This window comes from Humulus lupulus, chromosome X (assembly GCF_963169125.1).
Source record: "Humulus lupulus chromosome X, drHumLupu1.1, whole genome shotgun sequence".
In the NCBI taxonomy this organism is placed as follows: domain Eukaryota; kingdom Viridiplantae; phylum Streptophyta; class Magnoliopsida; order Rosales; family Cannabaceae; genus Humulus; species Humulus lupulus.
The window spans coordinates 187,222,528-187,241,166 of record NC_084802.1 but is presented as its reverse complement, the minus strand read 5'-3'; the positions used below and the strand labels follow the sequence as shown (position 1 = coordinate 187,241,166).

At 39.7% G+C, this 18,639-nt stretch overlaps 1 protein-coding gene across 2 annotated transcripts; it reads right to left on the bottom strand.

Moving 5' to 3' along the window:
• Positions 1–1,351: 1,351 nt before the first annotated feature.
• On the bottom strand, positions 1,352–9,499 carry LOC133803582 (uncharacterized). Of its 2 annotated transcripts, none has more exons than XM_062241675.1 (10): positions 8,014–9,499; positions 7,022–7,495; positions 6,621–6,922; positions 5,380–6,102; positions 5,024–5,314; positions 4,702–4,863; positions 3,654–4,595; positions 3,353–3,568; positions 2,179–2,439; positions 1,352–1,968 (listed from the first exon to the last, which is right to left on the bottom strand). In XM_062241675.1, exons 1-10 carry the CDS (start codon positions 9,374–9,376, stop codon positions 1,636–1,638), a joined length of 5,067 nt encoding a protein of 1,688 aa, XP_062097659.1. In that variant the 5' UTR covers positions 9,377–9,499; the 3' UTR covers positions 1,352–1,635. The 2 variants fall into 2 exon arrangements, with proteins under 2 accessions (XP_062097659.1, XP_062097660.1); XM_062241676.1 differs by having other exon boundaries at positions 5,024–5,302; positions 8,014–9,498.
• Positions 9,500–18,639: the final 9,140 nt, after the last annotated feature.

Here is an 18,639-nt window from a genome sequence, read left to right as displayed (position 1 = left end):
TATAGTACCAAAAACTAGATTCAAACATGTTGCTTTCCACGCGCATAAAAAAAATTAGTCACGCGTGCAACATGTTTGAACCTAGTTTTCACTGTAAACTATTCATAATTTTCTAAAAATCGTGTTGATGCTCTAAATAGCTCCAATATATACTATCATAAAAAAAATCGCGCTGAAAACTGTTCAAATGTCTAGAACACTGAGAGTCTCACCAATAGGGCTTAAAGTAAAGCCCCTGCATGAGAATTGTCCTATATATATATTGAATTTTCCCGTTAGTTATGATGGTTTTGGCCTCCACCTCCATGCAAGGAAACTCACCCAACTACTACAGTCTTCCCGTGGGTAACTTGCTGCTTACCAATGACAATTCAAATCTAATGTGATTGTTATACATAATACACTAGATTTCTTTGTTTACATAATTTACATATACATGTGAATACAGGTAATACCAACTTATATAGCAGTCACAAAATATTACATAGCAGTCATTTTTTGCTATGAATATTTACGTAATCACCAATCGAATCAATATGTACCATCGACTGCTATCAATATATATAATATTCCAAAAATGAGACAAATTTATATGGTATACGGTAATAATTTCAAAATGTTTTTGCTTGTTTAGACGCCATCTCGTCAACCAAGTGCTCAAAAATTGGAGAACTCAAAATGGAGAAAAGCTACTTTAGATAACAATTAACATGCATATCCAAAAGAGAGACAACAACCGCACCCATCATCAATTGATTTGCTTCTACTTTCGATAATGATCAAATAAGAAGTCGAATCATCAACATTCACGTTCATAATGCGCAAATTTGAACCAGATTTTTCAAGGAAATTGAGACAATAAAAGTCAATTGCAAGTTTCTTGCAAGACATTATTATTACTATTTTGTGACAAACTCTGATATCAAATATATCATACCAAATTTTCCCATTTTACATTACATAACGTGTAAATTATGTTAAATATTCTCTCTATGTAAGCCAGCAATTAGGTCAAAGATGAGGCCGTTCGACTAATGGTTATTATTATTTTGATCTTATCCAGCAGTATAGATTTACTTACTTCTACATGAAGTGAACCACAAACCCCAAATTACTAGCCCAAGCCATACTTAATTTGCAGCATTAAACATGGCTGAAGCTAAGTAAGACTAATTACTACCTATAGTTGATACCAAACCAGAACATAACTGTTATCATTCATCAGAAGAGGAATGCAATACTTTATTTTTTTCCTTTAGCGATGTTAGAAGTTAGAACTACCGACAAAATCGTTGCGCGATGTTTAAAAACTAAACGATAAAAATAAGTAACAAGTTCATAAGAAAGAGACTGGCATTAAGCAAAACTCCTATAATTGACTTTGCGAATGAGAAAAAATTACGAATATCAGTAAGGCATTTGCAACTGTTAGTTCTAATAGACTTGCTTCCTCGCATAAAGTAACTATAACCCTACCCGGTTCATCTTCCATCTATCCTTTCTCCCCCATGTGTTCCAATAGTACTACCAGTCAAAATGCCAAGAAATAACTGAGGAATAAGAAAAAGATTTGTAGAGAAAAAAATGGGTGAACGAATGCCCATACCAACATTAAGAAAGCTGTGCTTTCAGAATTCATGTATGGTTGAACCAGGGTCCAACTGCACCATGCCCATTGCTATGGATCCCAACACCATTCGGAACGAGGTTAGGTGGCAATCCAACAGCAACTTGGGGTGGTGTTGCAGGGTATAGATTGTGGGGGAGAGAGTGGGGATTCACAAGAGCACTACCGGCAGGACTGCCATTACGCTGTTGAAGAGTGCGGATCTGCCTTAGTCCCTCTTCATGGATGCGTGATAGAGTCTCCAATTCCTTCATTGATAGAGCCTCCAGTCCAGCACCATACAGCGGAGCATGGCGAGACATTTCCTCTTGAAGAGAAGCCTCCAGTGTGTGAATATATTGCTGCAGCAAAAATAAAGGCTTCAATAAAGTAACATTGAAAGAGCTCGAAGTATAATAAAAATCACGAGTGCAAGCTACAGGATGATCATGAAACTAGTATGGCAGGTTTAGGAAGTCCAAAGCAACAATTTATGAAGTTCAACATGAGAAGCGCCAAAAAAAATCAGGTAGAGAACAAATAATTAGACCAATTAAGAAAAGAGAACAGACCTGGCAAGCCTGCAATTTTGATTCCATCCCATCAATATATGCTTCGCAGCGAGCAACCTGCTCTTCCTTCTCCCGCTTTTCTCCTTCAGTCTGTCCAACTGTCTGAGTCAATCGTCGAATTTCATCCTCAAGAGATTGCCGTATTTCCTCTCGGGTTACATTCTCTGTGGCGTATCTTTTCAGCTCTTCATCAAATCTTTTGCGTGCAGCTTCTGCACCCTTCAACCTTTCAGCAAGAGCATTTTTCTCCTTTACCACTTTCTGTGACATTTAAAATGTCTGGTTAGAAAAACGCATGCAATGTTACAAAATCAAGACATAAAACATTAAACACTTAGTAGGGATCTAGCACATTAATGGAATGTCATGTTTTTGGATGCGTACAAAGGAGAAAGATCATATAAATTAACATATTGGAGCATTGCAAGAATGCACACACATCAATAGATTCAATACTAGAACGGTGGCAATATAAATACAGATGGATTTTGACTTTTATGTTCAAATACATAACTTTTGTTAACCAGCATCTTTAAAGCTAAGTGATCTCTTTTGACCAAAAGAAATCTAAAAAAATAAGAGCATCGTTACTCAATAGTCTAATACAATGTTTTGTTGCATATTCTGTGTGCACATAACATATCATTACACAATAAACAAATGCACATAATGACATTCATCCGTTGTTCTGTGACAATTAATATTAGCAGAGAATAAAGAAATAAAATCTTGTACTGGATTATGTGTGACATTTTCTGACTTGAACAAATTGGTGCAAAGCAAGGAGTTTCTCTAGAGATGTATCCATATCAAATAGATTAATGAAAAACCAAGAATTTAAAAAAAAAACCCATCACATTAGAATAAAATCCCACCAAATTAATGACGAGCTTTGCATTATACTCCTTACGAAACAAGCAGATGCACTACATTATCATCATCTATACATGTAGATAGATGGCAGTCCAGCAAAAATCTCCCAAAAGCAAACCCATTCTGGGGGAATGAGCGCAACGTTACGCAAATTTCAGTGTCCTCATCAATATTTAACCATGATACTTTTTTTAATGGCTAAACAGATGAATTTTTAGCACGATTAATGTAGATACAACTATAAAATTAAAAAAATAAGAAAAACATCAAGCTGGGTGCCAAGGATAAAAGTAATCAAGACCTTTAATTCATCCCGTTTCCGAGACTTCAACTGGGAGATTTGCGTGTCTGCATCATGAAGACGATCTTGGAGCACTTTCTTTTCAGCAGTTAGCTTTCTAATTTCATCATCTCGCTCTGAACGGAACCATTCAAGCTGACTCTCAACTTCTTGTATTTGTTCAGAAAGCTCCTTCCTTTCCCGGGCAAAGCGGTCCACTTCAGCCTTCATTTCACACTGCCATATAATTATAGGCGTGAATTCTAATATTCTCCAAAAAGAATTAACAACACGTGATAGTTCTAGCCCTACCAACAAGTACCTTGAGACGATTGTTACTGGCCTCCGATTCACTCAGCTTTTGGGATACAATAGCTTTCTCTTTGACCAGATTGGCAATTTCAGCTTTCTTTTCTTCCTGTATGCGAACAATTTCATCTTCACTGGCACATAATTGATGCCAAAGAGCAGCTCGATCAACATTGGCAAGTTCAGCAACCTCCCGCATCATGCTCAAAACTGGCTTGATAATATCTTGCTCCTCACAAGCCAAAGTATTTAAAATATCCAAATCTAAATCTACTTCACGGGTATTATCTGCAGCAATGGTGGCACGATCGACCAGTCTCTTTAGTATCCTCCCTCTGTAAGACTCATCAGCATACCACTTAAACAGCATTGTGTATAACATCTTTACAAATTCCTTCACAGAAGCATCACTAGAGAGGGCTAAAGTCTCGGCAAGCCCAAGGACTGAAGTAAAATCATCTGGTTGGACTGTTAGCTGCTCATCAACTTCTCCCTCCACATCATCTTCTGCATGCTGAAGATTTTCAGACAGAAATCTGGCATTAAGATTCAACCTTTCAGAAAGGCGTCTTTCCAAAACCATGGCTACAGAATGAGCCACAATTGCACCTCGAGATACAGCTCTTTCAAATGTTTGAGAAGCTTCGACAGCCAGACAAGGGATGGATAACATCTCAATCAAAATATAGATATCAGAAAAATAACTACTAGCACAAAAAGCTTGCTCATCCACCAGATGCAACCTCTTAGAAGTGGCCCCATCATGCTCACCAAATAAAAAAAGCCCACATTGCCTTGTTAAGGAATTGTCACCGAAATCGTCGTCAGCATCAATGTCTCTGAGTATGGTTTCAGCAACATCGCCCCAACTATTTACAGTTTTACTCAAAAACTCAAGGACACAAGGAGAAACATCTACACCCAAACTTTTTAGCCTAACGCGAATCGATCTGACCTACAACAGAGATCAAAGAATGTCAACTAAAATGAAAGTCATCATAAAATATAATTCATAACATGAGAAGTAAATACAATAAAATTTCAAGATGTTCTATACATACTGCTTCAGGAAGATGTTGGCACTGTGATGCAGCTTTGAATATGAAATCTATGGTTGCAGCAAGAGGTTCATCATTTGAATCAGCCAGCAGTTCAAAAGACTTGAGTAGAACTCGCTCCCAAACTTCACTATCGCATTCCAGTTGACTAAGAGCACCAAAAACCTGGCAAGCAAGATTAGCATAGTTTAAGGAATAATATAGTACAAATTCAAAGTAACAATACATATACAGCACAAGCACATCCAGTTTCTACAAGCCAAGGAGAATTAGCATGTAAATACAAATACATAATCAACTACTTAATGACCATCAGAGATCTTACAGGCATCCATAAGGAAGGCTCGGCATCTGGCTTCTGAAGCCGTTCCAGAAGAGCAAAAGCAGCAAGCGGATGTTCAGAGTGTTCAACCAATTTGGGGACAAGAGCAACTAAATCAGTCTGCAAATGCTTAGGAGCTCTATCTAACACAAGAGAAATTTTTGAAGCAGACTGAGGCCTTCGTCGTGGTTCAGGACATCCTTGTGGAACAGCTCCATCCAAAGCTCTCAGTGAATTAACAATCAACCCTAAGAGCTCCTCAGATTGCTCTGGCCACTTGGTCTGGAAAATCAACTGGTTCAAGCATCAGCATACATGAATTAACCAAGGTTTCATTAATAAAACAACAAACATTTTACCTTTGCCTGAAGAGACACATTTTCTGAAACTGCAGCAGATGTTTCTGGTGGACAAATAGGCTGTCCAGGAAGAGCTTTCCCAAGTACACGAATCTCATTCACATCGGAACTTTGTACAGCAGAAGCACTGCTTGTTTCATCAACACCAGAATCTAACCTCTCATGTATAGGATATTGGGCAGATTCTGTGCCTCCATTTTCTCTGTCAGATTCAAGAGGACTAGAAGCCCCACTTCCATCTGGAGAATTTTTTAAGTTTGCATCAGAAGAATCACCACTAGAACTTCCTTCTGTAGGTTGACAACACTCAACCATTATATCCAAAAGTAAATCAATAATTGCCTGCTGCAGCACTTTGACTCCCATTAGTAAATTCATCAAACTCGGTGAAGATTCATCAGTCTTCGGAAGCTTCTTTCCATCATTACTAGTAGAGAGCTTCGTTGGAAGAAGCAACCGTTTCACTTTAGCAGGGTCATCAAGATACACGCGAAGTCCAGTCAGAAAACCAGCAATTGCACCAGCATCCATTAAGAGCTTTTCTCGTAAAGTGACCTGTGGCTGGGAAGAATTATCTCCATATGTAAGATGGAAACCAGCTCTAGAGAGCAAATTTCTAAAAATATCTTCTTCATCACCACTGATTCCTTCACTGTCTTCAGAGTCAATGAGTTCGTCGGGATCAGTTGTCAAAGCATCTTGATCATCCTCTGAAGCCAACACCTGATAAGAGACAGACAACACACGAACATGAGAAATACTATATAGAATCCAAATTTTAGATAGAAAGATAAAGATGACACTTGCCCATAAAAAATTATCTTTGTACAAGTCACCTAATATTGTGTCCTTTCTTAAGAACCTCATAGCTTTAGTTCCTCTTAAGGGAATAGAAAACAGATAACAACAACAGCAGCACATGCCAAAAAAAAGAAAGTGAATACACAGCTAAACATAATAAAATAAAAATAAACCACAAATAGACAAAGATGTTGGCGTTACAAATACCAACATCATTCTTTATAGGAATAATACTAGAAAAGATTCAGCCTTCAATATAGAAAACAGGTTAAAATTTACCACGACCAAAGCAAAAACAGAAAACATGACTGCATAAATTCCATCTAAGCTATAATCACAAAAACATTGCTTACATTAGAAAACATTATAACAATTTGCCAATACATACAAATATATAAATAACATAGCATAATACATTGAAAAAAGGCTAAAGTACTGACCTCTAGGTCTGAAAACTCAAACCAAGGGCAACAGTCCAAGATTTCACAAACAAAAACAACTGTGTCACGTACAAGAAACCCTGCATCCGCTTCCAACATATCTGAGACCTTCATGAACTGCAACACAGAATTATTCCATGTCTTTGTACATATAGAAGATTCTTTCCAAACAGTTTTGGTTGGGTTCTTCTGGTTTATAACTGCCATCCTGTATCTGACCCAGAAGTTTTTATCTGGATCACTACCAACTGCCTGATCACTTTCCAAATATATACATATGGTGTCAAAGGACTCATATACGCCTGTAAAAAAGAAGGAAAGAAACAAATCAGTCACATAAACAATGCAAAAAACAGAAACCACCTTCTAAAAGAAGAAAAAAGCAAAATATGCAAGCCTACCAATTCGAAGCTCACAGCCACCAGCTTGAAAGAATTTACTAAAGATTTTCCGAGTCTCCATTATTTCCTTGAAAGCCAGGAAGTTTTCCACCTTCCACGTAAATGAGCTCTTCTTCCCAGCTCCATCAACTTGGGAACTTCCGTTTACAGAATCACAATCCTGATCTGTAAAGTCCTGCATTACTGATGTCTCTTTTAATATAAGGACTTCCGCAGAGAAAACAACAGTGTCTTGAACAAGGAACCCAGAATCTTGATCGAAGAGACTTGTAAGTGTCACAAACTCCCGCCAACCCCAATCCTTTGCAGCTTTGGAATAGCGATTCTGAGACTCTTTAGTGACAGATTTATCCTCCATCCTCTGGTTCACAACTGATAAACGATGACTCACAAAACAACTCCAATCACTGGAAGTATTCCGTGAATCTGTAACTTCAAGAAACACTGAAAGGTGGCACGGTGGTTGAGACTGCCCTGATACCACCAAACATACAAAAGCTTTCATCAAAACACTATCTCAAGACCACTTAAGCAATTGCAGTATACCTATTTATTATTAAATGAGGAACATTCACCTTAGGCAAACAGAGAATTTCAACATAAACACATTGTGCACAATTTGAGCAAGTTTTAATCAAGCATGCCGATTATTAATGATGATAAATAATAACCCGGTTTACAATACCTTGATATCATCAATCATATACGAGATCTTTTTAATCAGACCATGACGGCAGGCCACTAGAATTTAGCTAAAATAAGTTCAAGTGAAACGATTACAGAAGAAGCTGAGTTAACACCGCATTTCCATAACAACAACATAGACAGTACAAGTCGTCAATTATCTGTATAAGAATGACAATCGCAGAGTTTCAAAAGCATGTGAAGGATATATCTAATAAGTCTAGACAAAGAAAACTTATGTGGTCAATAGCTAAACATTTATGGAGATTAACATTATAAAAAGTTTCCAGAGCAATGATCAAGCATACCTCGGGGATAAACAATGAGACGACAATCTCGATTTCCTATCTGAAACCTCCTACTTTTGATGCAAAGGCCTGTTATCTTCCTCTTTTTCAAAAGATCCTTCAGCCTTGTGAAATTTTCAATCCGCCAAGTGAATTTTCCCATGTGACCATCTGATTTCCTTGCCCCATTTCCACCCCTCCCTGCAACCAAGGCTCCGCTCTTGGAAAAGTTACTGAACTCCTTGATTACATGAAAGGATGTACTAAACACCGCAGTATCGTCAGCCAGAAACCCCGAATCCGGCCCAACAAAATCCGACATCTTCATATAATCATTCCAACCCAAACTGGTATTATCCCCACTCTTATTGTCAGCAGCAAACCGCCCGTAGGAGTCCCTGTGCATGTGATTCGAGCCAGGTTTCTGATTTAGAACCGACATGCGAAACAAACACCAACAGCTCCTATCGGACAACAAGACCGTCTTCTCTGTGTCCTTGCTCTCCAAACACATGGACAAATACTCGACTCCATTCACTGAGCTCTGATAGACACTAATCCTCAAATTACACTCCCCTGCGGGGAAAACAGGGCTCATTATCTTTTGGGTCTTAATCATTTCCTTGAACAAAGTAAAGTTGTGAACTTTCCAAGTGAACTTTCCGTTTACAACATCAGAAACAGGCCCAGCAACAACCGAAGACGACATCATCATCATTGACGACGCCGAAGACGATTGCAGTTCATTATTGTCCCGTGTGAAATTAACGGATTCATTCAATATCAATATATCAGCGGTTATCAAAACGGAATCGCTATTAAACAAATAACCCAGTTTGGAATCGAAGACAGTAGAAGATGGCGTAAAATCGCACCAACCATGGGATTTCTTCTTACTTGAGAATCGGTGCCAGGAATCCCGATGAATGGTCTTTGAATCGTCAAGAAGGTTGACGATGGCCAAGCGGTAGCTCGCGAAGCAGTCCCATTTGGAGGACGATGTGCCCCGAGGGTCCATGATTTGAAGATAAATAGAGATGTACCCAGGTAAAGCCTGAGAGTCTCCCTTAGGGTATACCAAGAGTCGACAATCATACCCTCCCACCTCGAAATACTTGCTCCACAATGCCCTAGCCTTGATTTTTGGGAAATTATGGACCGTCCATCGACACACTGCCGAGTACTCCCCACGACGATCGACAGTCACTGTCTCCTGGGCACCGCCCCCGTCCCTCGCCGCTACCGCCAGGTCCTCCGCCGCCGCGGAGATTGATGGGGTTTTCTCCGATGAAGACGATGACGTGGCTGGCTGTAAGTGGTCCGAGGGAATGGGCGCCGATGAAGAAGACGATGAGACCGCCTCGGACGCTGAGCTTTGCTTCATTACTATGGTGCTTTACGTTTGGGGGGGTTTTCTCTCTCCGGTTTTAGTTACGAGTTTTTGATCAATCTCTATTGTTTTCTAGAGAGAGAGAGAGAGAGCGAGGAGAAGAAGAAGAGTGGTGTGTGGTGCGTGGTGCGTGGTGCGTGGTGTAAGACGTGAAACTTTTGTACAATACGAGGTGCATGATAATTACCGTGCGCCTCTCCCTTCTTTATAAAAATTTAAAAATATCTCTCGCCTACGTTTTATGTTTGGTGATTTTTTTTTTTCATTTCGAGAAAATGTTCTGGTATTGATTTGAGTTCGAGTATTTTTGAGGTCTTATTTGGGGTGTGCACGGTGTGGTTTGGGTGGTTTAAATATTTTTTAATACACCACGCCATAAATATGATTTAGGAGCTAAAACACAACGTGCAGTGTGATTTTGTTGCACCAAATCAACCAAACCAAACCATTTTTTGTAGTGTGATTTGGGTGATTTTCCACGATGTAAGTGTTAAAATATATGTGTGAAATAGAAAGGTGATAGGAAGGAAGCGCAAATGAGATGAGAAATGAATGAGTTATTATCGTGTATGATGTGTTAGAGAATAAAGTTATATCCTAATTTAAGTGGACTCCTAATTTAAGTAGGTTCTTAGTTTTAGATTGAGTTACTAAAAACTAGTATATATATAAAGTTTAATTTTTTTTAACATATTTGTAAGTATACGGTGCGGTGTGGTGCAACTCAAAATTTCACACCGCCAAATTGCACACCACACCGCACGATTTAACTAAAATACAAAGTATACCAAATCATTCCACTTTTGACACTGTAATTTGCAGTATAATACGATGCGGTCGGTCTCTGATGGGGTAAATACCGTAAAAAGTATAGTAATACTCTCCTCTACATCCAAAACATAATGCTAAAACTTTGGGCGTATCTTCACCGTTAATTTTGTAATGGGAAATCAAACGGTACACGTGGATTCTTACACGTGGAATTGGCGGGCTCAGCGAACATGATTTGTAACTTTCCATAATGACTGCACGTGCTGTGTGCTAATTTTTTTCATGACTTTTATAGTAATAGGGCCATGTCAGCAATTCTAAATTTTTTTAATTCAATAATAATATGATGGGAAGGATTTATAGCATGCATAATCACCGATTAAAAATGGTTCATCGTCTATTTTTTGTATTGGAAGGGTTACAATATTGCACATTTTTATGTATTATTGTAGTGAATTTACACTTTTATACATGTGGTTAAGCTATGATGGTAGTTTTTTTACTTAATGTTGTTCATTATAATCACAGTCAACTTCCTCTAAATTTTCAAGAAAATCTAAATAATTTTCGGTGCCGAAAATATAATCTAAAATAATATTTGTATTCGTAATGATACTAAAAGTTTGGAACCAAATTTCAACACCCTAAATTGTTCAGATTTTCCTGAAAACGTCCAAGACGTTTGCTGTGACTACAATGAACACCATCATATAAAAAAATTAAAATCATAACTTATACACATGTGTAATAATGTACGATTCACCACAGTAATACATAAAAAAAATATGAGTTCTTGTAGCCGTGCTTTTTTTAATATAAATATAATAATTAAAAATATTAATTGAAGACTTCATAATTTAAAATAATTGCACAAAATCTTAACACTAAAAATATATGATAGACATAGTATACTATGTTTTAAGTTGAAAATATGATATTCAAAGTCATGTTCCCTTATTGTCATTTACATCAATCAATAAATGTATATAATGATCGTGTGCATTTATGATCGTATGCATTTATGGCATCCGAGTCTATAGGGATTCTTCCATATGCGCGTCTTTGAACCACTTCGAGCTAGATGTTATTCTCGAACTTGATATGACTGGAACAGGACGGCTTGACTTAGATAATCCTCGGGCGTAATGGAGGTGATTTGGACACTAGACATTCGATACTTCTATCTTTGTGATCCGTGCTTCAAACAATCTGAAGGATCCTGGGTTGTCCCGGACTAAGTGACATAGCTTCGAGTTGTTTGGCCTGGAGTTAACAAAACATATATGAAGTCTTGCAACCTTTATTTATTACTTGCCAGATGTACTTCGAGCAAGATAATTGAGCTCGTGTTTTTAGGGTACAACACCAACAAACTCAGAGAGTTTATATACGTAGTTAATGTATTGCAACCCTTGCCTGATAAGTGTGCAATATCAAACTATCAATGTATTTAAGAAATTTATTTATGATTGGGAAGTTACCCATTCTTGTAAGTTACCAAATATTGAACGAGTACCCAAAACTGTCAATCGAATCCCTATAAATAGAGGGAGAATGGATAGTAAAAGGACAAAACTTTGTATGCAAGAACTCTATAGAAATTGTCTTAAACAATTTCTCTAGAGTGCCTAGATAGAATAATATAGAATTGTGGACTAGGTGAATTTTAACCACTAAACCACAAAAAACTCCTTGTGTTTTTTATTTACCGTTTCATAAAATTCTAATCATCTATTTTCAGATTTCTTAATCTACTGTTGGCAAAAAATTGTGTCAACACCATGTATTAAATCAAACAAGTTAAACTTCTACCAACACTGGAAAATGTTTCTTAACCATTTTAGATTTTACACATAGCTCACATTTATCATGCTCAATATTATCACAATTAATCATTCCACATTTATTTGTTCTTTTAATTGTGCTAAAACCGGTTAGGATTGTTTAAAATACAAAGTTCAAGTGGTCTTACACAAGTTAGGTGTAAACGCTAAAGGTTTCACACAGTGAAGATGTGAAATTTGAATTTTTGTTGTAAGCATTTAAACATTGTGTTTTTTGGGCCCAATGTGATACATTGAGGTATCTAAGGATGCCCAAAAAGTTTGGGAGCATTTGGAGGTGTTTAAAGTCGCTTTTGAGAAGTGGGACATGCCTAAGTAGCGTTGCGTCGCCTCCTTGGAGGCGATGCGTCGCCTGAAACCTTAGGGTTTAGGCGATGCATAACAGATGATGCATAGCCTGTTAGTTGGCAACGCGTCGCCTGACGTGTTCGTACAGACACGTGTTTTAAGCTCCAAATGATGTGTTTAAAAGCTCAAATCCTATTAGTTAGACTTAATGACAGTGTCTACTGTAACGATCCAAAATTATTAATAAGGCTTAAGGGCCTTGATTAGTGTGTCGGGAGAGCATAATTGGTATTTATGTGAATTAATGATAAAATGCATGATTATGTGGCATGCATGATTATATGATTAAATGCATGTTTATGAGTATTAGATATGCAAGTGGGCCCTGTTTAGCTTATAAGGGCATATTTGTAATTTTGGTCCGTTGAGGGCTTAAATGTAATTATATGTGATAAATTGTTGAGACCACATTATTATGTGGATATATTTGCAGCTTATGGCTCCAGACGGTCCTAGTGAGCGGTTTGGCAAAATAGTCACGGCGGGGATTTATACCCGGCTCGGGGGAGCTTGGGGGTATTTTCGGGAATTTAGAAAACGTACTGCGGATTATTAGACATTTGGATAAATAATTGGTGATTAGTTGGATGACGGGATTTAATTGGGAAATATTAGTGTTGACTGCGTTTTTAGCCAATGACGTGAGAACGTCAATAACGACAAGCCTTCAAGAGAAATAAAAACGGCAACAGACGGTATAAACAAGAAAAGTAAATAACACAGGAGATTTTTATAGTGGTTCAGCCCCGATTGTCGGTAATAGCCTAATCCACTTAGAGTTGTGATTTATAGATCTATACTCAAGATCAAATGGACTGAGCCAACTGAGTTTCTGCAATATAGATTGCAAAAATACAAGAATTCTCTCTCTAGAATACTCAGACCCAATTTTCTCTCTCTAGAATACACAGTCCCAATTTTCTCTCTCTAGAAAGAAGCAGCTCAAGGACCCCTCTCTCATCCCATAAGCTCTCTATTTATAGGCTTGGGATCCTCAACTGATATCCCTTTACAATAGGGATATTTCATTATTTACCTTATATTTATATTACAAAATAAATGTTTAAAATACAACTGATCCCTAAATTCGAGTAAGGAGTGAGAGATTCCTGAATGCTTAGACCAATTCTCACTGAAGTAGTTTCGGGCAGTTTGATGTAGTCTCTCATGCATGTTGATTACTCTTCAAGCTTTTCGTGGGTCAAAGGTGGTATGTGCATGGCTCTCCTCGGACCAAAGGTCATGTACATTTGGCTCTCCTCGGACCAAGGTGGTCCGAGGATACTTACTTTGCTTCTTACTCCGGGCAAATTCGAGGTATCCCCTTCATTGTGTCTGATCGAACACAATAGTTTTCGTCTTTGGCTTAAGGTGGTTCAAACCACCCTCTTTGGCTCCTTCAGTCAAGGTCCGATCGGACCTTGCACTCTCCTCCTCGGACCAAGGTGGTCCGAGCCATCTCTTCTTGCCATCTCCTCGGACCAAAATGGTCCAAGGCACCCCCATAGGCATCATGTCCGATCGGACACAATGCTCTTCTCCTCGGACCAAAATGGTCCGAGCCTTCTTTGTTCAACCAAGGTCCGATCGGACCTTGTACTCTTCTCCTCGGACCAAGGTGGTCCGAGCCACCTTTTACATATCATCTCTTTGGACCAAAACGGTCCAAGGTACCTCTCCTATGGGTATGTCCGATCGGACATAGTGTCCTTCTCCTCGGACCTCATCCTTGGGTTCTCCTAGGATCACTCTCTTGGGGTCTCCTAGGACCACATCCTCCTTGGGGTCTCCTAGGACCACTCCCCTTAGTTCTCCTAGAATGCATTCTCCTATTTTTTGGGTATAACAATTAGGAACATTGGAAGAATTAGCGGGAATTGGGAGTAAAATGACCTTTTTACCCCTAGAGGCCATTTGAGGATTAGAAAACCATGGAGGGTAGAATAGTCATTCCATAGTAAGGTTATGTTCTGAACTAATTGGAATAAAGAAGAAAGAGGTAGAACCTCCCTGCTCTTTCTCTCACACGTACACCTCTCTCTCACCCTCTTCTCTTATATGATTTCTTCCTCTTCTCTCTTGAGGTTGATGGATATTTGAAGAACTAGAGGACCAAGCTAAGGAAAAATGTAACGCCCTGGATAGCCAAGACCGCTACACTGTGTGTTTATAAAGGTGTGAGACTTGCTAATCAAAACATTTAGTCAAAACGTGTCATTAGCTAAAGTGTTCTAGGGCTGAAAGACATTTTTGGTTGTAAAAGAAACATTTCATAGCTTATAAACAAGTTACAGAAGGGATCCCCAAAAGTACAACGTTTAAAAGTTGGTTTACAAAAAATTCAACAGTTAAGAGTAGCCCTTAGCCATACTAAGACAAAATACAAGATTCTGGTTCTCTCGTCCCTGTAATCTCCTCAACCGTGGCGGTTGAGCGGCTTAACATGTACAGTCACCCTGCAGAGCTCTCCAGTTAGGGTTGAACGACCTTATCCTTGCCTTTACCTGCACCACACAGCACCCGTGAGCCAAGGCCCAGCAAGAAAACAATGTACACAACATGTATAGCAATTTCCAACAGATATTCCAACAAGCATGTTCAATTAACTAATCTATAGCATATAAGCATATTTCAGGGTACAAGTAACTTCAACCGCACTTAAATTATTCAACAATCTCATCCATATCAAATACAATACTCAATTTACACAAATGCTAAGGCCGACACCTTAGGCTGCACCCTCTGTTTAACCCACTGACTTCGGCCCGCTTAAACCGAGCTCAGTGCATATTAAGCTGTCCTCGGATACCAGTGTCCGAGTCGTGCTAATTGCACAAGTTAACCGTGGCTCGCTTAGGCCGTTGGTTACAATTTACATGGTGTAATGCCATTCTTTTAACCATTAGTATTAGGGAGCCCTTAATCCCGTTCAAATATTCAACCGGGTGTAGTTTTCTTACCTTTAATCTGTACGGTTATCGATTACGAGCCACGCCCCTCAAGCACGATCCGTTCTCGAGCCTAAGCCTTTATCACTTAGTCACAACCAAAGTATGGGGTTCCATTAATACTTGAATATAGGTTTCCGATTGCAAAACTAACTCCCGGGAATCCGAATTCCACCAAGCACGGTGGTGAAACCAATCCCGAGCAAGCTAGACCACATCCCCATGCCTGAAACCCTCAAAAGTTCATGTGTGCACCCAAGGGTTGCGGCCCTTGAAGCTTAGCCGCGGCCCTTCCCCAAAACAGAACCAACACCACCCTTGAAGGAGGACACGCGCTGCGGCCCTTGCTTTGGGCACCGCGGCGCTTGCCTTTGGCCGAGCCTCCTTGGCTCCTTTGCATGTTAGGGCCGCAGCGCTCTAGATCAGAGCCGCGGCCCTTCCCTTCGAACCCAAAATTTACACCATTTCAAAGCCCAAAACCTCAGCCACAACCACCCTTAAGCTCCCTACTTCAACACCCAACAATCCCAACACCTTTAACATGACTTATACAACATAATTCCATAAAAAACTCAACCCAACACACACTAATCTTCTCTTTTCAATTTCTGAAACTCAAGAGCTATAAACACTCAAACCAGCCATTTAAATCTAATTTAAAACCTCTAAACCATAAGTCGAAACTTACATCTTCTGTTGAACCACTTCACCAAGCCAAAGCCAAGCTTAGTCCCCAAGTTTCCTCCTCAATTCTGCCTTAAAACATCAAAACCATGTTTGCCTCAAAACCTAACCAAACCCCAGCTAGAACTCATAATTCAACCACAGAAAAGAAGATTAGATGCTTACCTTAATCCCTGTTTTAGTTCTTGATTTACTCCTAAGCTAAACCTCCAAATTCTCACCACAAATCCCAGAAATTCCAGCTTGTTTCCCTTAAGTTTTCTGTATTTTCCTTCCCTTTTGTTTTCCTTGAGAGTGAGAGAGAATAAGAAGCTGTGTAGGAAAATTAGGTCGGTTTACATTTTTTCTAAAGGCTTCCTTATGTCTATCTTACTCGTTAAGTTAATTCCGAGGCTCGGGGTGCCAGAACCGTCCCCGAGGCCAAAACGGTAAAATCCCTCAATGTTCCCGCCTAGACATCCTAACCTCAAATATATCTCCATATATTTATTTTCGTAACCCGATAGTCCAAATCACTACCCGATATCTAAAATACCCCTGACTTGTCCAAAGTCATATCTTAAGCCCCATTGTGACTTTTCCCCGCTATCTGACCCTAGGATCGTCTTGAGTCGTGCCCTGCAAATCTACCACATAATAATGTGGTTCTCACAGTTATCACATATATATACATATCACATTATCACATAATATCATCAATTATCATATAAACATTACTAAACAGATAATTACTCATTTAAGTCACAATTATTCCATTAATGCCCTTCTGGCACACTAATCAAGGCCCCTAAGCCTTATTAGCGATTTTGGGTCGTTACAACTATCCCCTCCTAATGAGAATTTCGTCCTCGAAATTTACCTGAACAGCTTGGGATACTGAGCCCACATCGTCGTCTCTAACTCCCAGGTCGCTTCCTCGACCTTGCTATTCCTCCACAACACTTTCACCAACGGGATCGTCTTATTCCGTACAACTTTATCTTTCCGGTCCAAAATCTGAACCGGTTGCTCCTCATAGGACAAGTCTATCTGCAACTTCAAATCCTCATACTTTAACACATGTGTCGCATCAGATACATACTTCCACAGCATAGAAACATGGAACGCATTATGAACTCCTGATAGCGACGGTGGCAAGGCCAGCCTATAAGCCACCTGCCCAATCCTCTCTTGGATCTCAAAAGGGCCAAAAAACCGAGGGCTCAGCTTGCCCTTCACTTCAAACCTCCTCACACCCCTCAATGGTGAAACTCACAGAAACACGTGGTCCCCAACCTAGAATTCCACACGTTCCTACGCTTAGGATCAGCGTAGCTTTTCTATCTACTCTGCGAAGCAAGCATTCTAGCACGTATCTTTTCAACATCTTCATTGGTCTTCTGAACCATATCTGGGCCCAAATACCTTCTCTCACCCATCTCATCCCAGTGAATGGGCGATCTGCACTTTCTTCCATATAACATCTCATAAGGAGCCACTCCAATCGTGGATTGATAACTGTTGTTATATGAGAACTCGATCAATGGGAGGTACTTACTCCACGAACCCTCGAAGTCAATCACACATGCCCTGAGCATGTCCTTCAGTACCTGAATCGTCCTCTCAGACTGTCCATCAGTCTGAGGATGAAAAGCTGTACTAAACTTCAACTGAGTCCCTGTGGCTCTCTGTAGAGCTCCCCAAAACTTGGAAGTAAAGATAGGGTCTCGATCAGATACTATAGACTTTGGAACCCCATGAAGACGAACTATCTCCCTCACATATAGCTTTGCATACTGATCCACTGAATAAGTCAACCTCACTGGTAGAAAATGAGCTGACTTAGTGAATCTATCCACTATTACCCACACCGAGTCATGAAGTCCAACTGTCCTGGGTAATCCTCCCACGAAATCCATCGTGATATCCTCCCATTTCCATTCTGGAATACCCAAAGGCTGAAGCAATCCTGCTGGCCGCTGATGCTCAGCCTTAACCTATTCACATATCAAACATCTAGACACATACTCAACTACATCCTTCTTCATCCCAGGCCACCAATATAATGTCCGTAGATTCTAATACATCTTCGTGGTACCCGGATGAAGTGAGTATGGTGTAGTGTGAGACTCATCCAATATCTCTCGCCTAATCCCCTCATCTGCCGGAACACATATCCGTCCCTGATATCGGAGCAAACCTGTCTCTGAAACTGAATAATCCTTGGCTGCCCCTGCTAAAACATGCTGCCTAACCTCCTACAACTGAACATCTGTCAACTGACTCTCCTTGACCCGCTCTAACAGGGTCGATTGCAAAGTGATATTGGCTAACTGGCCTACCACCAGTTCTATCCTTGCCCTGACCATCTCATCAGCCAATTCTCTCGAGATCTGAGTGGAACTATACAACTGTCCCGGGCCCCTCCGGCTCAATGCATTCGCCACCACGTTGGCTTTTTCAGGATGGTAAAGGATATCACAGTCATAATCCTTAACCAACTCCAACCAACGTCTCTGCCTCATATTCAGATCCTTCTGGGTGAAGAAATACTTCAGACTCTTATGATTAGTGTATATCTCGCACTTCTCTCCATACAAGTAATGACACCACACCTTTAGTGCGAATACCACTGCTACCAATTCCAAATCGTGAGTCAGATACCTCTGCTCATACTCCTTCA